Source organism: Vanacampus margaritifer, chromosome 20, assembly GCF_051991255.1.
Source record: "Vanacampus margaritifer isolate UIUO_Vmar chromosome 20, RoL_Vmar_1.0, whole genome shotgun sequence".
Classification (NCBI taxonomy): Eukaryota; Metazoa; Chordata; class Actinopteri; order Syngnathiformes; family Syngnathidae; genus Vanacampus; species Vanacampus margaritifer.
In genome coordinates, this window is record NC_135451.1 from 14,266,381 (window position 1) to 14,291,360 (window position 24,980).

At 43.0% G+C, this 24,980-nt stretch overlaps 1 protein-coding gene across 5 annotated transcripts in view; it reads left to right on the top strand.

Annotated features, from left to right (window-relative positions):
- sulf1 (sulfatase 1) overlaps positions 1-24,980 on the top strand; it is an 82,296-nt gene that overhangs the window by 30,072 nt on the left and 27,244 nt on the right. For 4 of the 5 annotated variants that reach the window (XM_077553860.1, XM_077553863.1, XM_077553864.1 and 1 more), the window contains exons 5-7: positions 8,509-8,691; positions 23,091-23,353; positions 23,928-24,167. In XM_077553860.1, coding sequence (XP_077409986.1) covers positions 23,176-23,353; positions 23,928-24,167 — 418 coding nt within the window. In that variant the 5' untranslated portion in view covers positions 8,509-8,691; positions 23,091-23,175. Of the gene's footprint in view, positions 1-8,508; positions 8,692-20,206; positions 23,354-23,927; positions 24,168-24,980 lie in introns of those variants that run through there. The other variant, XM_077553862.1, reaches the window with a different exon arrangement.

A 24,980-nucleotide genomic window follows, 5' to 3' on the forward strand; every position in this document is an offset into this window, starting at 1 on the left:
CTCTCACTTAACAGCTTGTGCTGTGCTCGTCTGTTGCACACCCACGAAAAGGCATTAGTTGTTTTGTAAATTCGACAAAAGCGACAAGTGGAATTGAGTCCAACTGCAGTCGAAGCGCTCCCTCAAGTCGTTTCCTTGACGATTCCCGATCCTGACATCCGTACGTGACTTAACAGTTTTTCATCTCCTCACCCGGACCCTGTGAGAGTTCTACCTACTGCATCTTAGTGGTTTACAGCGCCGGTTCCCAGCCATGAACTCCAAGGCGGACCTGTATCATTTGTCATCCTGTGAATGAGCAGATCAGGGACAAGGATGGCTTTCTTATGTTATCAGTTCTCATTTTTTCTCTCCTCACTGTTTAAATGGTCTAAGCCTGTTTTGAAGATCGCTCCCACTCGGTTGTCCGTGACATTAAACATTTGCAGTAAAGCTGTTTTTTTGTGATGGTGGAATATGTTCCAGACCCTCCCCTCTAGGTGAAAATCTAGGATCTAGAAATCATGACTTGGTAAAAGTATTGCAGTCTCTCCCTGTGAATATGGAGCGGAGAAACTCCAGAGAATGTGAGCTTGTTCTGTTTTTCGACAACTGTGTGTTAAGTATTTCTGGCATCTTGTCTCTTCTGATGGTTGTTGTTATTTGGGGGGGAAATCTGGATGCACTTTTTAGGTCCACTAACATCCAGTTATCGTCTGCGCGCTTGCTGAATGAGAAATGCGGACATACCGTAAGTGTTTGCACCTGTCGATCGTTCCTCCAGCCAAGGAGATTATGTTCTTATTGTTGCCTCGTCCTCTTTGTTTGTCCTGCTCGAGGAAATCTGGAAGAATGTTACAGTTTTTTTTTTCTGAACTTTTGCTGAACCTATTACTTTTTTTGGTGCAGATCAGCTTATCTCTTCTTCTTTTTTCTTCTTTTTTTTGCAGTAAATTTGGCAGATGTACACGCTCGGTGGAGAGTGACCGGGCGTAGGCCAAAGGATAAGAACATTACATGCTAGACAAACAGACGATAGTTCCCTGAAGGATTCTGCTATTTTGATTTAGGGAAAACTGGACTCGTGAATACAGCGTAGGGTGTTGAATGGCTTTGATTTGACTGTCGTTATATACAGTAAATGTAAAGTACAGTGTTACTCGCAGGGTTTTGTGATTTACAGTTAAAGCTTTTTGTGGAATTCTTGCATTACAAAAGCAGTCTGTGATTTTAGTTCAGTCGTGCAATGAAAACGGTCACTTTGGGTTGACTTTCCTCAAACTTCCTTTCCATTTCCCCCTGGACAATCGTATCCAGTATTGCTCCGGCAACAAACACGTGTCACATTTTAACAGACCTGTAAATCCTATCATCATGACCCGCCTATTGATCTCAGCTCCCCCGTTAACGGCCTCGTTACGGGCTAGCGTATTCTCTTTTAAACCAGGGATGTGATTTTTCCGCTAATTCGCGGAATTCCGTTTTTTTATCTCCCCCCCCCCCCCCCCCCCCCCAAAAAAAAATTTTTTTTTTTTAGTAGTTCATTGTGTATGCACATGACTCCGACAGATAACATCTTCTGCTATAACAAAGACATTTGTGGTATGCTCTAATATGAGTTACTTTTCATTTGGTCATGATACAATTATTTGTTCATGAAATTTGAACTCTTCAACATTATTTATTTGTTAACTTAGTAATCACATTAGTTAGATATGATGATATTCTCAGTGATAGTTTTTAAAAGCAAAGGCAGTCCAATGTTTTTGAATGTGACTGATTTTGAGTTGACTAAAACTGCCATTTATATGGGATAGTTCAATATACATTGAAAATTTATGCTGTTGTTTTGTCTATTTCTTTGTCATGTGAGTGCATTGAAAGTACTTAAAAACACGGAAAACCCATGAGCTCCGGGGGGCTTTGCCCCCCGTGTCCCCCCACCAGGGCACTGCCCTGGACCTAGCTGGGTGCCAGCGGCCCCCAGACCCCCGGCTAAATTTTCAGATAATTTCACTTTGGTCAAATCACATCCCTGTTAAACCTGTTAGCAGCTCGGCAGTGGAAGTATCGTATGTGTCACTCTTAATTGAAGTGATTGGACGGCAACATTTTTCAATGCAAATCCAAATTTTTTTTCTAAAAAGGTGAACGAAGGTGCCGATGAAGTTACACCCCAAAATGAGCAAATCCGATCTTTAAACATGTAAAATGTATTTAGAAGCATATTTTTGAATTCATTTGACAGGGTCAGCTCCATTTTGGGTCCCTTCCGTCGGTAGGCCTACTGTTTTGACACATGGTGCAGTAATATGCATGGCACAGCGGGATGTATTTTCCCCGCTTTCACTCCGTCTTATTTCCTTGCCCCCGGTAGCCCCGCCGTGCCTACTGTATTCATGTCTCCCGTCTGTCTTGCCTTTCTCGTCTTTTTTCCCTTGTCCCATTCATGATTAACTGCGCGTGTCCCCCTCCCCGGTCTCCTGCTGTATCCTGCTTTTTTGCCTATACCTCATCTGTGCTTCGCTGGCAGGAAGTCGACATGACACCGATTCAGCCCTCTGCATTGTCAGAGGTTCTGGGTCCGTCGGGACTTCCTAACTTTTTTAGTAATGCACATATTTTGCACGAAAAGTCGTAACAGTTGATGTGGAATTTATCCTCCTGTAACCAGCGACTCACAGGTGGGACATGTCATCGTACAGTGCAGTGTGAAAGGGGGCTAATTGCGTTCAACACATCTGGGGAGGAGAAGCCTCTCGGCAGCGGGGAATGCTATTACATGCCGGTGGCGTCCCACCTCAGTTACGGCTCAGATGCTACCTCTGAAGCTAGGAAATTTGAGAATAGACTTAAGCCCCCCATTCCACGTCATTCCCAGGGAAAAAAATCTGAATTTAACATTCAGTGTGAAACAACCTTATAACGGGTCCGAAGAAGCATCAGGTACTGAGGTTCAATTACAGTCCCGATCCCGCCTTTCTGCTGTTCCAATTCACCAGCCGTCATTCCAATTGTGATTCTACTTCAGCCAGTGATTGCTTTCATCATAACAGATTGGGAGAAATGAGTGTTAGGTGAGGTTAGCTCAACTCTTTGACTGCCAGACGTTTTCAGAAAAGGGATGCCGTGGGTGCCAGCCGATTTAAGCATTTTGACTGATCTTTCAAGGTCCACAGAAAATGATGTGTTTGGACTATGGAAACACACATACTACCAAATGATAGATGAAGATTGGACTCTCATCTTTCATCAGAAAAAAAAGTTTGTTTCTACCTTATTCCGTTTTTCAGTAATCAACAATAGAAAATGGTTAGTTTCACCTCTGTTTTGGAAAAAAACGTCTTTTAACGTCTTTGGCACCCCTCCATAGGATTTTACTAAACGTTATTTAACGTTTTTGGCAGTCAAAGAGTTAAGTTCGACTAATCGCTAATCACTTTTTTTGGCATTACGTCTTCTAATCAACTCATTTCCAGAGGAATTTCGACTCGCCTGTCTGCTGCCGTCGCCGGGGCTGTAAAGGTCTGCGGTGGAATGAAAGTACTAAAATAAGCTTGATTGCCTTACTAGCGTTGGCTATTCCAATTGCTGCTAGTTTTAAAAATATTCATACCATCAATTCGGCAATTTTGACTTGACCTTCTTTATAGTCAACTGCAAATTTTTAGTAATTTTACCTTTACTTCACACCATGGCATTACGGAAATACCCGTACATAGACCAGCTGTTGGTGTACGCCATTGGTTTTCCTTTCCAGCCCCCCGCCGTCCCCCATGTTAGAAGGCCGCCGTCTATCCACAAGCAGACGCCGTTCCGCCGCTATGACACCTCCATTGATGCTATTAAGTCTCAAGAGAAAAGGGCTAGTGAAGCGAGCGCTACCCACCCAAGCGCATACGCTGGCCTCAATCTGCACCTGCAGGCCTGGCGGAGGGCATCCGCGTGAAAATAGCGTCGGACCAATTGGAACCGATTATTCCTCCTGCAATCAAGGACTCGCTTATAACTTGAGTCCATTTTACGCTCCTATACTCGTCCATTGTTACAGAGTAAAGGAACGTTTAGGTCCGATACCGAGTCTTTATCCTTTCCGGTATTTTTGTGGCTCTGATAACCCTTTCTGTCCTCGTGGATTTATGATGTTTACAGATGTGCTGAGCTCCTGGAAAAACAGTCCAGATCTCACCAGCCCTCCAGTGAGGGCAGCCATCTTTAATCCAGTAAAGAGCGTAGGGATTTGGCAGTTCCCCCCCTTCCCCCCGGCCCCCGCCTGAAGGCGCTTTGGAAACCCCTCTGCCGTGAGAATGGGGCGGTGGGGGGTGGAGGTGAGGGGGGGGGGTGCACCCCCGCACCCCCGCACCCCCGCACCCCGCTCTCCATCCCCTTTTGTGAATTTAGTTAATCTAATTTGAGTCCCTCACAACATCAAGTCTCTCTCTCCTGGTCTCTTCCTTGCCTGCCCCCCCCTCCCCCACCCACCCCCCGTTTCAAACATCAGGACAAGCTGGACTAAGTTTCACGCATTAGCGGCGAAAATGGGATTTGTTTGGTTTAATCCAATATCCTCGTAGGAGTCACAGTAGTAAGTGGAAGCACCACCTGAAAAAGTGACGTTAAAAGATGAAGCCGATACACTCATCAAGAGCATAAATGGCTTTTATCGAGATTTGGGAGAGCCGAAAAAATGGGGTTCGTCCTCCAGGTGTGCAATATTAAAAGTGTAATAGTAGTATAGTAGTAATAATTTCACACATTTACATCAGACTTTTTGTCACACGCAAAATAAAAAGTTTCAATATTTGCAAATGCAATTCATTCATTCACTGTTAAATGAATGTGTCAGCTAAGGTAATGAAATCAATCAACTGAGCATTAAATAGGTTCACTATAGTTAATAGATATTCAAAATGTAATCAAAGGTCAATTAAATTATTTCAAATTTTAATCTTTTTTTTCTCAACATAATGTTATACTGTATTTCAGAATATAATTAAGTCAGTGATTTAATTATTTCACACTTGATTTAATTAGTGATTAAATTAGTTCACTTTTTAATTAATTGGAAATGTTCTGTTGTGTTATTTGATTGTGGATTCGCAATGAAAGGGACATTTAAATTGACATTTAAATTGAAATTTTTTCACATTTAAATTAAGAACTTATTTAATTGCCATTTTGTTAAGTGACTTGGCAAATCAAAATGACTTACTCTTAAATAGATGGACAGTAAAATTGTATTACATTTAATTTAAATTAATTACTAATTTAAATGTTTATTTGGCTTTTTCTCACATTACGATCATGTTTATTAGCGATAAGCAAGACGTTTATGTAATTAAATAGGTTCAATATCATAATTACATCTGTACTTCAAACTAATCAATTGGGACAATTTAGATCACCCATTTCGATTCGTAGCTTATTTCACATTTCAGTTACTATACAATTTAATTATCTATATAATTGCCATTGTTTTCTCGCGTGTTGATCATGTTTATTGGCTATCAGCGGGGCTTTGTTTGACTGCTTTTGGGGGTGAGAGGGCGCGGCAACTTTTTGGGATGTTAATAGGGGGTGTGCGCCTCAAAAGGCTTCAGAGCTACGCGTTGACGTCTTTGAGCTCATTTGTATTTCACAAAGAGGCTTCTGACGCTGCCCACAGGATGCAAATGGTGCCGCTGCTAAGAAGTCGAAAGTCGACCTCCACCCACCCCCCCCCCCCACCCCCCGCCACCCTTTTGCCGTTTCGCACCTCTGATTAACTCACTGTGATGCCGTCGGATATCAAGCGGGGGTATTAACTCATTAGGACCGTCGCCTTTGAAGTCGCTCCCGGGCATCATCAGGGTCTCGTAATCCCTTTTTAATGGCCCAGCGAGTGGGACAGTGATTCGACAAAAATGATTAATTTGACAGCTTTTCTCACCTAATGCACCTTTTCTTGTGCATGAATGAGTGGAAAATTGGCTGATTCATTTCGGAAACTAGCCATTGTTCACTTGTGGTGACTTACATTTACAACCTCAATTCAAATACTAGCTCCATGAAATTGTAGTATATTATTCCAAAATTCTATTTTCTATATTTTGTAGCATTTGTTTTGTGTTAAAAAAAAAATAAATACATTCTGGAAACATCAGATTTCATTTTTGTATAGTATTGATGCTTTTTATAATTGCGATGTGATGGTGGTAATAGTAATAATAAACCACCGGACGCTGCTGTTAACACTCCCACGCTGACGAGATGTGTTATCAATCCGTTTCCTTCGTCCTCATCTTCCTTGAGCTCTGTGATGTTATTGCCCCCCCCCCCCCCCCACCCCCACCACCACCCTCTTCCCCCTGCCCCTCCTTCTTTAACTGGAGGCAATAAGGTGGTGAGGGCCAGGAATGCGGCCGTGGAACTGTAAGGATTTATCGCACTGAGGTGTGAGGGCCGCCGACGCCGCGCTGCGGTTTCACTGTGTGCAGATGTAACAGTTTAGTGCCAGCAGCATTCCCACCATGGGGGCCAATGCCTTCTTTTACGGCTTCACAGTTTGATTAGGCGAGACCGCAAACTGAGGGGCTGTTGATGCGAACCCCATTTATTTTTAGTGATTTTTTTATTCGATTTTTTTTTTTTTTTTTACAATGGCCCGCTGGCCTTTTTGATTGTCATTTTAGCCAAAATTTCAAGAAATTGAAGATGGGTCTGTTTGATGCATTGTTTTATGAGACACCCCTGCAGACTAAAACTAAAAAAAAAAGGCTCAAATTCAGCTTTCTTTTAGCATGCAGATACCCAAAATCTCCTTATTAGAACAATTTGGAAGCACAATTTGTATGGCATGAAAATCAGCACATCTCTTTTAAGAGAACTTCCTTAAAACTAATTTCAATAAAAAGCAGACCCTTTTTAAAGCATTATTTTTTTATGACATTATGACACTTTGAATGCATTATTTTCACCTGCCAATCATTGTTTCAATGCCAACCATTGTGATATATTCCCAAAATTTGTGAGGGTTTTCGCCCCCAATCAGTACGCCGTCATCTTTCTTCTTAAATCTTATCTTCAAAACAAGAACGTTATCATTTTTGATAGCGTTGTGGTTTACAAATGCGCCAGCTTTGTTGTTTTCGATTCGTGATTGCCGGGAAATGATTGCGTTGCGTTTTTTTTGAAGCCGATCGTGTTCGAATTTATGCAAGCTTTTTTTTTTATAGCAATTATGCTATCATCGTTATCGTCGTCGTGCCATCTGCTGAACCTTTTGATCTCATGTAAACCGTTTTTTTCTTGAGGCTATCCAGACCCTGAGAATCCTAAAAAAAAAAAAAAAAAAACTCTTTCATTTGATTTTCCAAGATGAAGGCCTTAACTCATTCACTGCCATTGACGGCTTTAGACGTCAAAAAATAATTTTTTAACTATTTCTGTTAGTTTAACATTTTTTCCACTTTTAACAAGAGTATGAAGACCTAGGAAAAAAGTTGTTATTGTACATTTAGAACAGATATGAAATTTTTGATTAATCGTGAGTTAACTATTGAAGTCATGTGATTAATTACAATTAAAAAATTTAATCTCCTGACGACCTAATTTGAATATATTTTTTCTTTTTTTTTTTTTTATAATTTCTTTTCAAAAAACATTTTTTTTATAATATTTTCTTTTCTTTTTTAAAATACAATTAAAAAGAAAAGAAAAGAAAAGAAAAGATTATTAAAATTAAGGCGTCAGGCGATTATTATTTTTTATTTGTAATTAATTGCCTGACTTCAATAGTTAAATCATGATAAATCAAAAATTTTATATCTGGTCTAAATGTACAATATATATTTTTTTCATACTCTTGTTAACAAAAGTGAAAAAAAATGTCAAATTAATAGAAATAGTTCAAATGAATTTTTGACGTCTATAGCCGTCAATGGCAGTGAATGAGTTAATTATGGGTAAATACAACCCTTTCCATCCACAAGTTTTAATAACGCCCACATTTATTGAACTGTAAAGTCAATTAAAAAGACATACCTGTACGTCTGTAAAAATTGTTGCGTAATAAAAGTATTGTGATCCTTGTGGTTACATTTAGGGAATGCCAGGTCTTAAATTCAATCAGTCTTCCTCAAACCTTCAGATACCACCCCCCCCCCCCCCCCGTATATCATTATTTCATGTTTGTCGCAATATTTATGAAGTATACACCACCATTCATCTCCATCTCCCTCCTCTACTTTGGCTCTGACACGCAGCGCACTCTCACGCACACACATTTTGCTCCCCCCTCCCTCTTTTAGTCTCTTTCCACTCCTCTCACTCTCCCTCTCAGGTTACCAGTACCAGGGCTTTTCTTGCTTCCCAACTTGTGTGTGTGTGTTTGTGTGTCCTGCACCGTGTCCTTGTCCCTGCCTCCCGGTTTCGCGAGGAGCCACCCAGCAGCCGGCTCGTGATTGGGCCAGCCGAGCATGGGCGGGAGGGGGGGGGGGTCTCTCGACACGGCGGCGGGTGAGCTGACTGCTGCGGGACGTGTTTCAACAGATGGTCGAGGTTGGAGGGTGTCATCACATCGGAGAGGGGATTAGAGGAGAGAGGTTGTCTTCCAGGAGCTGTGTGGTCCCCCCCCCCCCTCGCCGAGTCCTCCCTGCCTCACCACCAACAAGTCCTCTTATGAGCGCGGGGAACCAGTCGCAGGATTCCTTTTGCCGCACGCTGCCCCGCCAGGTACGTTACCCAAACATTCCGGCTGCGTTAAAAGTGGCGACGTCAGGAGTTGCGATTCATAGCGGTGTTGTCGGGACCTCGGTTTCCACCCCCCCCCCCCACCTTCAATCTCCGGATGACAGGAATTCCCTCTGTCGCAAATTCCTACGTCTCAAGGGATTAGTAGGCTGCACATTCCATTAATGTCATTTTTCCCTCCCGTGCCTGAAAGTAGCGTTAGGGTATGTGGAGACTCTTGTATGACAACGCTGTAGTGTCTGCGTAGTAAGAATCCTAAATTTCCCTATCGGTCTTGCTTTTTCGGAACATTTTTATTTTTTTTTTTACAAGTCTCCAAATAGGAAAATGAAAAATGTCTGCGTTCCATTAACTGACCAATAAATCTAAATCCAAGTGCATCTCTTGGCTTTTTTTGGCCCAAATCATCACAGTAACTTTGAAGGACTCTAAATGTCCAGGATTTATAAAAAATGTCCATCTATCAAACTGTCCGTCCATCTTAAACCTAAATGGGATGAGTTGCTAAAAAGTGCTCCTTGCGGAGGAGCTGTCAAATCTCGGGGGGGGGTACGTGAGTGATACTGGCACCTCACTTCGCCTCAATGTGTAACTTTAACTCAATTGAGAAGACAAACGGGAATAAGATGCATCGTATTTATATGCCGCAACGGGGGCCCGTAAGACGGCGCATGGGGGCGCAGCGCGGGTGAAAGCCGCCGTTGTGCGAGCCGGTGTTGACCCTGGTAAACCAGCCGTAGCTGCACTTCCTGCCTGCTACTTGAAGTACTTAACCCCCGGTAGGCTGTGATCGTTGCGGCTTTTGAGTCAAGACGCTTTCGACGGGGGTGAAAAAATGTGGCTAAACGATCTCAGCTGAGTATGAAAAAAAAAAAAAAAAAAGATCTCGATTGTGAGACTGTGTTACTTCGGCTTGGCGTTCTCTCAAGTTTGTAATCGAAAGTAAGACCAGTAAAAAAAAAAAACAGCGCGCTGAAACTCGGGTCACAAAAAAGCTTGTAAAATGTAGTGAAGTGTTCACACTTGAATCGAAGTGAACTGAACCGCATCAGTTTTCTGAGACTGCTTGAAAAGGTGGTCTCAATCGACTTGTTTGGTTGTGATGTCATACTTTGACACCACCTGAGATTGTTCTTGGTCCACTTCTTTTGGTGCGCATCCGGCCGGGTTCTGATGAGTGTTCACACTTGACCAGATGGCCGCCGTTGGCTTGAACCGAAACTGACAAGTGTGAACAGTTTCAACCGAATCAAAAGAGACAAGTGTGAACACAGAATCGAGTCTCAATCCACTTCATGGGTGGTCGTCAAGTTTTTAGATGCTAGCGTTCACACCTGGACCAAATTAGCCACGTTTGTTTGAACCAAACCTGACAACAAGAGTCTGGAAGTGGTCTCGCTACGCTTTGATGACGAGCATCAGGTTTCGGCCGATAGGAGCAAAATCTGTTTTCGTGTAACCAAAGCAGACGAGTGTGAATAGTCTCGGTGCACTTGTCTGCTGCGCAACAGATGTCGCGGGATCGTTTTCACATTTGGCCAGATGGATGCGGTACGAGTGGACGCAGCCTGGAATCGGTTTGTCATATAGTTTGGTTTAACAGCCTGAGCCGAGCAGTCTTGAGTCTACTTGTGTGCTACCCATCAGTTTTCTCATGATAGAATCCAGACTCGATGAAAAGCAATCGAATATAACAGCGCAATGGCACCAGTTTTGACCAAACCAAATAAATGTGCCTCGTGTGAACACAAACGATTTCAGTCCACACCATTTTGTTTCTCACTCGCGCCGTGTTGTGTTTAGACTCCTTTTCAACTGTTTAGCTTCAGCATGCTACAAACAACAGCACAAGTGAGCGGCAGCTGCTGCAAATAATTAGGACTTTGGTGGGGGGGGTTGACTCCGGCCAAGACAAACATTATTCCAGGAGCAACTCTACCATCTTCTTGGTCTTTTTTTTTTTTTTTTTTTTTTTTGCAGTCACACAACTGGAATTCCCGTCACTGAGCTTATCTAACGACTAATTGGTGGGACAAATTCTTGCGTCTCGTTTTGGAACGGTAGCGGTGAGCTATGTGTCATATCTGGAGATCTGCTTGCGCTCCATTTTCTTAATTAGTTTCGGTTGCTGGGGGGGGGCAAGGCACATCTCACATCTCGCTGAGCTTTTAAGAGCGCCCTCTGCTGGAGACTTTTCAGTTGCACTAGACTGCATTCTCTTATGATGTGTTTGGAAGGGGTGGCTAAATAATGAGTTGTGAAAGGTGATCATTTACCAATGATCAAAAACAAGATTGAAAATAGTGTTGTTGTTCTCACATACTTTTAAATACATCAGCTTTAATTAACTTCAACTTCAGTGATTAGTCGCCGTCAAGCGATTTCAGAGCTTACATGTCGCTATTTCTATATATTTTTAGAAGGTATCTCCAGGGGTAACACGCCATGCAGCATTGATCTATTTTGGAGCTAACAATGCACCCCCCTAGTGCTTTAGTATGATCCCCCCCCCCCCTCTCCCCCCTCCCCAAGTGTTTGTTCAGCCTCTCATTTGAGCGGCGAAGGTCAGGACACGCAAACATTCAACTGCTCGTCGTCACTGGAAGGAATTCTGATGCATTGCCTAGAAGCTAAATTTGCCTTTTTTCTTACTCGGGATATAAAAAAGTTTGGCTTCTCGTCAGCGCTGTTTGAGTAAAAAAAAAAAAAAGTCTCAAAAATGTCGTCTACTTCAAAAGTTAGGGATGTTGACTGTGTGAAAGGGCCTTAACGGAAAGCCGTGACGGGGACGGAACAAATTCACACGTCAACTTCAGCCCTCTCTTCCTTGTCGGCGCTTTTCACACGGCACAGCGACACGAGGAAAACGCCAGCTTTTGTGTGCGTGAAAGGGGGCTAACAAGCGAAACGGAAGCTCAAAATCAGGCACGAGCGCCAACGTAATCTTCCCGCGACACGGGTTTGAATAAAAGAAACAGTAAAACGTGTACACACACGCACACCATGTGCAAGCTTTACCCCCCCCCCCCCTTCCTCCTCCTCTATCCTGCACCCCCTCCCAGAGGGCCGCACTGTCCCTGCTTTGTCATCCCCCTTGTCTAATAATCCCCTCCCCGGGGAGAAGCAATCTGTTTTAGATGGGAAAGAGAAAGGGCCTTGTCTGTATCGCGTACAATTAAGCCAGTCTGTCGGAATTCTTACTTCTTTTTTTTCTTTTTTTTTTTTTAGAGAGAGAGCGAGAAGTGCCGCCACTGGGGGGGTGGACAAGGGGCGCTCCTTTCATCCGCCGCCTTTCCAGAAAGGAGATAATGGGGTGGGAGGGTCCAAGTGAAGGGAATAGATGGAGAAAAGGGTGAGAGGGGGGGAGGAGGGGGGTGCAAATAAATGAATTCCTCACCCCTCCAGCCCCGATCCAGCACTTCCACTAATAGAAGCTAGCGTTTGTTTCAGCTCTCCTGCTTCTTTTCTTCGCTTCGCCCCTGGAGCCAGTGAACCCATTCAGCCTCTGCCAGCGGTCCCCTCCTCTGCCCCGTTCGTGTGTTTTTCGTTCCAACTCGGCCATGTGCTGCTTGCTAGCCTCCGGTCCCGTTAGCGCTAAACCGCCGCCACGGGCGTGTATGTCACGTGACCCCCCCCCCCCCCCCCCTCGCCGCCCCCGTTACCTGAGCGTTTCCGAGGCGAGTTCAGCCGAGTTTGTCTGCAGCCTGCAGAGCTAGTTGGGATAATCCCGGTGACTGCATTCTTTCACATTGCCAAGGAATGGAAGCTGTTGGAAGGATGGGATTACTTAATGAGGATTTTATGTAATAGCATTTTCTGAATTAATATTCAAAATCTCCATTTTGAGCTCTTTGACTGCCAAAAACGTTAAATAACGTTTAGTAAAATCCTATGGAGGAGTGCCAAAGACGTTAAAAGACGTTTTTTTTCAAAACAGAGGTGAAACTAACCATTTTCTATTGTTGATTACTGAAAAACGGAATAAGGTAGAAACAAACTTTTTTTTCTGATGAAAGATGAGAGTCCAATCTTTCATTTGGTAGCATGTGTGTTTCCATAGTCCAAACACATAATTTTCTGTGGACCTTGAAAGATCAGTCAAAAATGCTTAAATCGGCTGGCACCCACGGCATCCCTTTTCTGAAAACGTCTGGCAGTCAGAGAGTTAAAAATCATGAAAAATTCACCAGATGCCACATGCTCTTTTTTTTTTTTTTTGCCACTGAAGCTAGTTTTCAAAAACATGAAATTTGGTAACAAGCAGGACAAAAAAAAAATACAATATAAATGTATTAAAATATAATATAAATAATAATAATATAATAATAATATAAATAATAATATAAATATTTATATTTTAAATATCACCATATGTAGCAGTTAGAATGACTCTGTACAGTATAGTTTCATTTAACTTTTAATACAACATATTTGCATTTTATCGTTAAAAAGTGTTTTTCAAATGTTACAATTGCTTACAATAATACTAAACCTCTGTATTGTTTAGGGATTTTGATACCACTTTTTTTTTCCCAGACCGATATCAGTACTATTGAGTTAGCACCGATACCAATAACAAATAACGATACCACTCGTACTTTTGATATACATAAAAAAAATCCCCAAAATAATGACAAATCATTTCAAACAAAGACCTATCCATTGAAATACCCATCATGGGTACATATACCTCCCCCTCCCCTTTTTTTGGTCTTACAACACTACTATATTTTCATTTTGGTCATAACATGAGTTGACCCACAATAAACTTATTTCTGAAAAGATGCATAAAGTCATCCGTTTTGATTAAAAGGAGCCATTTTAGGAGTCCTTTAAAAACGTTAATCCTTGAAATGACCAAATTTGAATAATGTATAATTGACGTTCAAAACAGGAAGAAAAAAAAAACTTTTTGATACTTTAACCTCTGACCATTTGATACGTTCCAGCACACAGAAATCTGCCTTTTATTTGTCGGGGCGGTGATAAAGTCAATTAAAATACAAATGAGGTTACGGCATGCTTTGGAAAACCGCACGTTTAGCCGCAGGCGATGGAAAAGCGAACGCCTCCTGTATACAAATGACAGGTTTACATGTCTGTCTCTGTTTAACTCTGACTAATTCTTACTCCGACACACACGGCATATGATACCCGCTCGCATGAATGCCCGCGGGGGGAATGCAGAACTGGCACAGGTGCAATCGCACCGATCGGCTTTTTTTTTACGAGCGCTGTCACGTTGGCGCGCGAGACGTAGTTGCTGTTTTTTACGGCGTCCGGGGTCACGCGGGCTGCCTCTCGCGTTTTCACGACACTTTCGCAACACGAATACGGCCCCGCACGTGCTCAGTCCGCATTGTCGGGGGTTCGGTTTGAGTTTCACGCAACGGGCTTCCAGAAAACCTCCCTCACGCTTACGGGGATTGACTGTTTTATGGAGAGTAGCTGGAGATAAGAAAATATTGAGTTCGCTTTAGTTTTGTAGACTCCTCCAAGGGTGAATTAATTTGCCGGTAATGGCCCGAAGGAACAGGAATGTTATCCTGACAGTGTTATTATAGCTCTAAATCATCCTCCCCGGCTTGACATTTACTTGAATACTGTGATTATGATAAGATTTTATTGTGACTTGAGGGGGGAAATTTAGCTATTAGCGGCGATGAGGTATTTTTCAACCACCCGCATGTCCACAATACACGTATTTAAATGGATTGCTTGTGGTTGTTAATTGAATACATACGAAGAGGACCTTGAAAAATAAATCACATATTAAATCTCAATCGCAATATTGAAGGTAAAAAAAAAATCCCACTTGAAAATCATTCAGCCCTAATTTTGACACAGACGTGTCATTAAGACGTCAAATGTCTGACAGTTTGTCCCATTGAGACCATCATTCGTCAAGGCAATTTAAATTTCCGCGTCACACACCGAAATGGATTCAAGCCCGAATGGAAAAAAAAAAAAAAAAAAAAAAAGCCATCGAACACGTTTCGAATGCCCGCGAATTCATGGAAAACGTCGTCTTCTCCACAATTACCTTCAGTGGAAAGCCACTTAAGGCAATTAGCCGTCGCTCTGGCTTGCGGGCCGGAGGCGGGATCATTCATATCGGGGGCATATTAGACATGTCAGTAAAAAAGACACGGAAGCCAGCGCGCGTATGAACTCCCTCTCGTTCTCTTGACTCTCTCCAGAGCTCCTGCGGCCTGATGGGAGTGTTTCTGATGGGGGGGGGGGAGAAGAGAGTGTGGCTTTTGGCCAAAGTGGCTGGAGAATTACAAACGTGTTGCATTTTATCCATCGGAGGCTCGCTAATGGTTTCCATCTATGGCTCCCGAGGAGGCCTAACGAGAAATTGCTCGCTTCAAGGCTTGTGCAGTACACTCACGCTTGGCAAGTGGAAAAGGGGGAAAAAGCAACATAGTCGTGATAAGATGATGGGCCACCGTAGTGCAACTTGGCATTGGGCTGTCCAACTTGTCAGTCCAATTGATTCTCAATTGGCCATTTAGTGAGCCGTCTTTTCTGCATGGAAGCCACTCTATCCGCTTGTAAATATATATATTTTTTTCCACTTGGAAAATGAAAGCTCAATTTGGAAGTCGATTTTATATCAGTCACACAAAGGCCATGTTTGGTTTGTCGCCAGCATGAGACTTTTGTTAAAAGCGCAAAAAAATCTTTTCATAGTCTAATTCTTACTCGTATTCTCAAAATTGAATGAAATTTGTAAAAGCAATTTCATGAAAATTTCATATCCCGCAACACCAGATAATTTAATAAAACTAATTAATCCAAATAAATGCACGTATAAAAAATGCAACTTTACTATATATTTTTCAGATTACGATAAATCATTTAATTATTTTATTGAATGTAAATGCTCAGTGAGCCTTACGTGCCTCGTAGGCCAAACGTTGCCCACCGCTGCTCCAAACAAGACAGTTTGCTGCTATGACCTTGTCTGCATGTGCGTTAAAATCATTTCCCTCTTAACTGCTTCAAAACTCGGCGGACCACCCTGAGATTTGAAAACCCCTTTTTTTTTTTTTAAAGTCTTCTTGGATCGGGATTCATTTAATTACACATGAATGATGGAGATTGGGAAGACATGGCCTGGCAACCTTGGCGATACAAAGGCTCTCTTACCAAGTCGGGAATAAAAACGTCTTTTTTTTTTTTTCACCTTTAACTCTTTGACTGCCAGACGTTTTCAGAAAAGGGATGCCGTGGGTGCCAGCCGGTTTTAAGCATTTTGACTGATCTTTCAAGGTCCATAGAAAATTATGTGTTTGGACTATGGAAACACACATACTGCCAAAACAAGATTGGACTCTCATCTTCCATCAGGAAAAAAAAGTTTGTTTCTACCTTATTCCGTTTTTGAGTAATCAACAATAGAAAATGGTTAGTTTCACCTGTTTTGAAAAAAACGTCTTTTAACGTCTTTGGCACTCCTACATAGGATTTTACGAAACGTTATTTAACGTTTTTGGCAGTCAAAGAGTTAATAGCCAAGTCAAGGTTGACGTTTTGCCAAGGCCAAGGCCATTTTTCATCAATCCTTGAAGAAAATCCCACCGGTAGATGAACTTCAACTTGTCATGTTGATAGAAAGTAGTTTTTAAGTGCAAACGATAACCTTCGTTTTTGGCACTGGTTGCAAAAGTACTCACATTCACACAGTTTTTTTGTGTGTCTACTTCAGTTCGTTAGCATGTCTATAGTGTTTCCTATTATGTGTTAGCATAACACTAGATTACTTTAAATACACAAGGTTAAATTGTCCTGGTTTTATTTTTAGCTTGACAGTAAACGTCATCTGGGAGTTTGTAATCGCTAGTCAGAGCAAAAAAATCAGCCGGACGAATACTCATATCTCGAAAGCCTAAATAAATTGGGTCACTCGTATCTCAAGGCACCACTGTATGACAAAAAGTTGTTTTTTTTAACGGCAAAGTCCCCATGAAGGTACAGGGACAAAGTCCAAATAATTCCCACCACTGGATTTCGGTCAAGCAAATCATCAGATTTAAGGGTCTGAAAACACACGGGTTTGAGCCTGAGCCCAGTCAAGACCCGCAGCCAACGTGAGGACAGAGCTCTCCTTCAGAGTGCTCAGCGCCTCTAATGGGAAGGCCTTAGCGGGCGCAGTATAGGACGTTAGCCTTGGTCCGTCGTTGGCAGCGGACCCTGACACAGGCGCTCCTCAGTGTAAAAAAAAAAAAAAAAAAAAAAAAAAAAGGCCCTCGTCAGTCCTCGTGGCAGCCGACCAGCCAAATTCCCTGGGATTACAGAAATATTTGGACAAGCCTCAATGTTAACATAAGGCCTTCCCATAATCATTTCCCCCCTCTGAGAGCGGGGAGGGTGAAATCAGAATGCGCTGCAGTATGGCCCGGCGTTTTTTGTCCCGGAGACGGACGGACTGGAATAAGATTTGAGGGATTTTAGGTGCACTGAAATGGCCATTGTTCTCGGTCGCCAGTTGACTTGATTTATTTCTGAGCGGCGTGGCATCTGGTTTGGGTTTTGACTCGCATCTTGTTGTGGGAACGTGAACCTCCTCACCTCTCCCGCCCTCTTCATGTTAACGTGAACAAGATCCAGCCTTTTGGCCAGACTCTGTGGATACTTAAAGAGGGGGGGGTTGGGGGGGTACCTGGATTAATTTTCCAAGCATCGACTTATTTGTCTCCTCAGTGCGTCTGCTGTTTTTCAGTGACAGCTGATAAATGTTCAGACCGAACACAACCCAAGCCAGATGCAGCCTCTTGGCCATTGTTGAAATGAATACGTGGGCCAATCACAACCAGACTCTGACATGACTTTTGTTACCTTCGTTACCCCCCCCCCCCCTTGCACCTCCCCCCCCCCCCCTGTCCCTTGTAACCCACAGAGTATGTGTGCCTGCGGGTAGCCTCAGGTTGCTGAGGTTGGATTAAACAAGCCACCATCAAAGTCATATTACCACTTGGGTCAGGGCACGGTCAGAGTGCGGGCCCAGTGTGTGGCTTGACGCCCCCCAAAACTGGAGGGCATTGGGCTGCCAAGCCCGTCAAACAGCAATGCTGCCCCGGTTGGTTACACAAGCAAGCGAGTCTATTATGTTCGGCGCACAAAGCGCACCGCTGTCGAACTAAATAACCGCAAGGAACGCTGCTCGTGGAGACGGCTAAGTTGAAAGAGTTGCACAAAAATGTGTTGTGAAAGAAAGAATAGTAGGATGTTGTGTGTGTTAGAAGTGACTTCCACAAGTCCATTGCAATGAAATGAACGTTTAGGAATGAATCCCCCAAATACAGAGGATCCCACACTTTTTGTTTCCTTTCAAAATGGGCTCTTGAAACTTTTCTGTGGGTTTACTCATGATACACGTGCTTACCAATTTTCATGTTTTTAAATTGAAACTGGTCCTCGGGCTAGTAATAGCCATTAGCACTCTAAAATGGCCACTTAAAACCAAAGTAGCAGGCTTCCTATATCTTTTCACTCATGGGTTTTTGAGACTTTTTTGTGGGTTCACTCATGATAGACGTGTCTACCAAATTTCATGTTTCTAAGTGAAACTTCTCCTGGGGCTCGTAATAGCCATTAGCGCTCTAAACTGGCCACTTAAAACCAATGTAGCAGGCTGCCTTTATCTTTTCGGTCATGGGTTCTTGAGACTTTTTTGTGGGTTTACTCATGATAGACACGTCTACCAAATTTCAAGTTTCTAAGTGAAACTTCTCCTGGGGCTCGTAATAGCCATTAGCGCTCTAAACTGGCCACTTAAAACCAATGTAGCAGTCTTCCTTTATCTTTTCGGTCATGGGTTTTTGAGACTTTTTTGTGGGTTTACTCATTATAGACGTGTCTACCAAATTTCATGTTTCTAAGTGAAACTTCTCCTGGGGCTCGTAATAGCCATTAGCACTCTAAACTGGCCACTTAAAACCAATGTAGCAGGCTTCCTTTATCTTTTCGGGAATGGGTTTTTGAGGCTTTTCTGTGCTTTTACTCATGATAGACGTGTCTACCAAATTTTATGTTGGTAAGTAAAAGACGGGCTGGATTTTGAAGCTGTTGGCGCATATTCATACATACAATTTTTCTATTTCAATGCAGAATAATTTATGAATATGACACAAAACATCAAGGGGTTTTGCGGGTTTGGCCGCAAATGTTCTCAATCATATTTTTGGAGAGCTTTGTTATGAAGTGTTAGAGATGAGTTAGAAGCCAACGTGTAATGATTTCCTTCTTCACTGGAGCAATGTTGTGTCCGCATGAGAACACCATTCCAGTAGGAGGATCCCTCCGAATCAATCCAGTGACCTAGTAGCACCATTGGCAAACACGCTCGGAGCTGTTTGCGCCAATAAACGAGCGTGGAAGGGAGTGAAGCCGAGAACGAGAGGTGACGTACAGTTCAAGGGGACGGCGGCAGCTGCGTGACTGGCACCTTGCTCGTTCCGGACAGCGAAGCTATTGATAGCATTTTAGCAGAGCAAATCGGTAATGAGGGATTTGTGGCAAATTCCACATTGGCCCTTTTTGTCCTCACTTTAATTGGCATGATGTGTTTTATCGCTCTTACATTTCGCTTGATGTCTTTTTTTCTCCGGGCAGATTTGATTGACATGGCAACACATAGAGGCTGCAATCTGATTGGCCTAAAATTCCCAGCAGAGCATCCAAGAGAAATAGATGCTACTAAATAAATAGACTGTTGGGAGTACATTGGTACCATTTCTTGGGACAAATATTTAAATATAGAATTTGAGTTATAAATGTGGTTTAGTGGAGTTTCGCTGTGTAAAAACATGATCCCCCCCCCCCCGCCCCCATTTCATTTTACGCCTGGCTGACAGTTGGTTTCAGGATGTCACAGTTAGACAGAAATAGACACAGTACGTGACTTTTTTTTTTTTTTTGTGCAGTGTCATTGTTTCTGGTTAAGCGTTGCAGTCGGACCCTCACCGCAGGAATATGTGTTTTATTGCGAGAAAGTGTCTTAAGTGTTTCTGCGTGTCACAGAGGTTTGAGTGTGCGTGATTCAATGTGAGGTTCTGTGCACCGGAGGGGGGTGTTTGTCCACGCGGCGCCAATGTTTGCACAGGGCTGTCACGATGACTGAGGCTGGCTGTCTCATCTGGAACGCCAGGACCGAGCGCAAAGTGCTTTTAAAGCGCAGATTATCGCACTTCTTGTCATATCGCCGGACGAAAAGCAGAGGCGTCCGCGTAACTACGCGCCAAGAACGAGCACATTTCCTCACATAGCTCTACGCACATAAAGTGGATTTGTTGATGCGTTTCTAGGAACTGACATGAGCCCGGGTGGATTATGTCTGCCAACACAGTGAATTGATGAAAATGTCATTTGCAATTCAACCTTTAAACATTTTCGTAGGGTTCTGCATCGAGCCAAGTGTCATAACAATAATGATTTATTTGAGGATACAGTTTGGTACGGGGGGGGGGGGACGGCTGAGGCCCGTGGGCTAGGTAAGTAGCCAAAATGACCCTAAAATGTCCACTTCGAGCCAAAACAGAAGACTTTCTGTGTCTTTTCTAGCATGGGTCCTTGAGACTTTTTTGTGGGTCTCGCCATGATAGAAGTACCTACCAAATTTCATATTCCTAAGAAACACTGGCTTTGAGGGCTAAATTTTCTTTGAAGGGCACTTGGAAATTGACAAAATGATCCTAAAATGTCTGCTTTGAGCCAAAATAGCAGATTCCCTGTGGCTTTTTTGGTATGAGTTCTTGAGACTTTTTTGTGGGTCTCACCATGATAGAAGTACCTACCAAATTTCATATTCCTAAGAAATACTGGCTTTGAGGGCTAAATTTTCTTTGAAGGGCACTTGGAAATTGACAAAATGATCCTAAAATGTCTGCTATGAGCCAAAATAGCAGATTCCATGTGTCTTTTTTGGCATGGGTCCTTGAGACTTTTTTGTGGGTCTCGCCATGATAGAAGTACCTACCAAATTTCATATTCCTAAGAAACACTGGCTTCGAGGGCTAAATTTTCTTTGAAGGGCACTTGGAAATTGACAAAATTAGCCTAAAATGTCCGCTTTGAGCCAAAATAGCAGATTCCATGTGTCTTTTTTGGCATGGGTCCTTGAGACTTTTTTGTGGGTCTCGCCATGATAGAAGTACCTACCAAATTTCATATTCCTAAGAAACACTGGCTTTGAGGGCTAAATTTTTTTGAAGGGCACTTGGAAATTGACAAAATGAGCCTAAAATGTCAGCTTTAAGCCAAAATAGCAGATTCCATGTGTCTTTTTTGGCATGGGTCCTTGAGACTTTTTTGTGGGTCTCGCCATGATAGAAGTACCTACCAAATTTCATATTCCTAAGAAACACTGGCTTTGAGGGCTAAATTTTCTTTGAAGGGCACTTGGAAATTGACAAAATGATCCTAAAATGTCTGCTTTGAGCCAAAATAGCAGATTCCCTGTGGCTTTTTTGGTATGAGTTCTTGAGACTTTTTTGTGGGTCTCACCATGATAGAAGTACCTACCAAATTTCATATTCCTAAGAAATACTGGCTTTGAGGGCTAAATTTTCTTTGAAGGGCACTTGGAAATTGACAAAATGATCCTAAAATGTCTGCTTTGAGCCAAAATAGCAGATTCCATGTGTCTTTTTTGGCATGGGTCCTTGAGACTTTTTTGTGGGTCTCGCCATGATAGAAGTACCTACCAAATTTCATATTCCTAAGAAACACTGGCTTCGAGGGCTAAATTTTCTTTGAAGGGCACTTGGAAATTGACAAAATTAGCCTAAAATGTCCGCTTTGAGCCAAAATAGCAGATTCCATGTGTCTTTTTTGGCATGGGTCCTTGAGACTTTTTTGTGGGTCTCGCCATGATAGAAGTACCTACCAAATTTCATATTCCTAAGAAACACTGGCTTTGAGGGCTAAATTTTCTTTGAAGGGCACTTGGAAATTGACAAAATGAGCCTAAAATGTCAGCTTTGAGCCAAAATAGCAGATTCCATGTGTCTTTTTTGGCATGGGTCCTTGAGACTTTTTTGTGGGTCTCGCCATGATAGAAGTACATACCAAATTTCATATTCCTAAGAAACACTGGCTTTGAGGGCTAAATTTTCTTTGAAGGGCACTTGGAAATTGACAAAATGATCCTAAAATGTCTGCTTTGAGCCAAAATAGCAGATTCCCTGTGGCTTTTTTGGTATGAGTTCTTGAGACTTTTTTGTGGGTCTCACCATGATAGAAGTACCTACCAAATTTCATATTCCTAAGAAATACTGGCTTTGAGCGCTAAATTTTCTTTGAACTTGGAAATTGACAAAATGATCCTAAAATGTCCGCTTTGAGCCAAAATAGCAGATTCCCCGTGTCTTTTTTAGTATGAGTTCTTGAGACTTTTTTGTGGGTCCCGTCATGATTGAAGTACCTACCAAATTTCATGCTGATGATAGAAACTGGCTTTGGGGACTACATTTTCATTGGCGCAGCAAAAATGATCCTAAAATGGCTGACTTCCTGCTTCCTTTTGGGCATTGGTTCTTCAGACTTTTTCGTGGCTTTAAGCATAAGGGATATACTAACCAAATTCTAAGTGAAACATTAAGGGACTGACATTTTTTAAGTAATGTTTGGCGGGATATGAATTTTCTCCCCCCTGCCCACAAAAAATGAGATCCTATTGGCTGCATGCATCAAGGGGTGGAGCCAGCCAGCAGAGCTTGACAAAGCTCAGGCGTCACATAGATCTGCCATTTTATTTCTAGCCCATTAATTGTGAATAGAAAGCAGCGTAGTACAGCATATCTTGCCTGATACCCACAAGACCATCTTTTTTTTGCCAAAGGCTATTTATCTTGATGTGCAAAATCCAATTCTGGTCTCTTTTCTCTCTCTATTAGGATGAATGCACTCCCTGAAAGCTTTCGGAGTCATCCATTTTACACTGGAAACCCGCCACGTTTTAAGGGGCAGGCTATAGGGGCCTTGACATCACGAGGGTCTGCGAATTGCTGCTGGTTATCTGTGATTGGCGACTGCGGCGGCGAGGTTAATGTAGCGGAACCCTCTCACTGCCCTCGGTGCCCCTAAACGCCTCCTCCTCCTCCCCTAGTGAGGTCTCATCCTCCCTACTGTGTCACGCCTGACTCATCGCGCGGGAGGACGAGGGGGTGGGGGGGTTCGAGCGAAGGGAAGTAAGTGGTCCACAATTGGCCGATGCAGGAGAGCGCGAGCGGCCAATGGCGCGGGGGTTCGCTTCAGTCAGACGGACGTCTCCCTGCGCTAGTGATGGAGTTTTTGGACGGGTGTTAATGAGACGGGTGGGATCCTCGGAGGTGAGGTCTGATTCTATTCTCTTCTGTCTCGATGCTTCTTCGCAGTTGACCGCATTCGGGTGCAAGTGAGCGGCCCGGCCCGGGTGTAGACCTCCTGAACTCGACTTAACGGCTCCCCCCCCAGACAAAAATGCTGCCGCGGTGGCTGTCCTGCTTGGCTGTCCTCTCGTCCCTGTCCTGGGCTCCCGGCGTCTCCACCTACGCCACCACCCGGGCTCAGGGCCTCAGGGGCCGCATCCAGAGGGACCGCCGGAACATCCGGCCCAACATCATCCTTATTATGACTGACGATCAGGATGTTGAACTTGGTAAGGTGGATACGAAATAATATGGTACATAATTTATGTTAACTCTTTGACTGCCAAAAACGTTAAATAACGTTTAGTAAAATCCTATGGAGTGCCAAAGACGTTAAAATACGTTTTTTTTTTTTTTTTTCAAAACAGAGGTGAAACTAACCATTTTCTATTGTTGATTACTGAAAAACGGAATAAGGTAGAAACAAACTTTTTTTTTCTGATGAAAGATGAGAGTCCAATCTTTCATTTGGTAGTATGTGTGTTTCCATAGTCCAAACACATACTTTTCTGTGGACCTTGAAAGATCAGTCAAAAATGCTTAAATCGGTTGGCACCCACGGCATTCCTTTTCTGAAAACGTCTGGCAGTCAAAGAGTTAATGTAAATAAACATAAAGAGTCTGCACAATAGGAGAGGAAACACTGAAGTCCACTTTACATGAAATATTCAACACAGTCCACATATGGCCATCTGTCCAATTATTTGTGCATTTTATAATTATTTAACCACTTAGCGAAAATGTCATTTGCAACAGAAGGTCACCGTTCCCCCACCCCCTCCCCCTCCTCTTCTTTTCCTCCAGGCTCTCTGCAGGTGATGAACAAAACCCGCAAGATCATGGAGGACGGCGGCACCTCGTTCACCAACGCCTTCGTCACCACGCCCATGTGCTGCCCGTCGCGCTCCTCCATGCTGACGGGCAAGTACGTCCACAACCACAACACCTACACCAACAACGAGAACTGCTCGTCGCCCTCCTGGCAGGCCCAGCACGAGCCGCGCTCCTTCGCCGTCTACCTCAACAACACCGGCTACAGGACAGGTGGGCGGAACACTCTTGTTTGATTTGGGTTTGGCAGACATGCATATCATGCACTGTCTTCATTTAGGACAACTTAGATTGCATATTTGTCCAAATTCTAGGTCCAATGCCGTCTGTTTTTGTTCCTTAGTAAGGCATAGCAGCATATCATGCACTTTCTTGACTGAAGGCGACTTTGGGGGGAAGTGCATAAAACAGGGATGTGATTTTTCCGCTAATTCGCGGAATTACGCTTTTTTTTATCTCCCCCCCCCCCCCCAAAAAAAAAAAACATTTTATATTATTTATTTATTTTTTTTAGTAGTTCATTGTGTATGCACATGACTCCGACAGATAACATCTTCTGCTATAACAAAGACATTTGTGGTATGCTCTAATATGAGTTACTTTTCATTTGGTCATGATACAATTATTTGTTCATGAAATTTGAACTCTTCAACATTATTTATGTGTTAACTTAGTAATCACATTAGTTAGATATGATGATATTCTCAGTGATAGTTTTTAAAAGCAAAGGCAGTCCAATGTTTTTGAATGTGACTGATTTTGAGTTGACTAAAACTGCCATTTTATATGGGATAGTTCAATATACATTGAAAACTTATGCTGTTGTTTTGTCTATTTCTTTGTCATGTGAGTGCATTGAAAGTACTTAAAAACACGGAAAACCCATGAGCTCCGGGGGGTTTCGCCCCCCTTGTCCCCCCACCAGGGCACTGCCCTGGACCTAGCTGGACCCCCGGCTAAATTTTCAGATAATTTCACTTTGGTCAAATCACATCCCTGATAAAAGCTTCATCGCAAAAGGCCAGC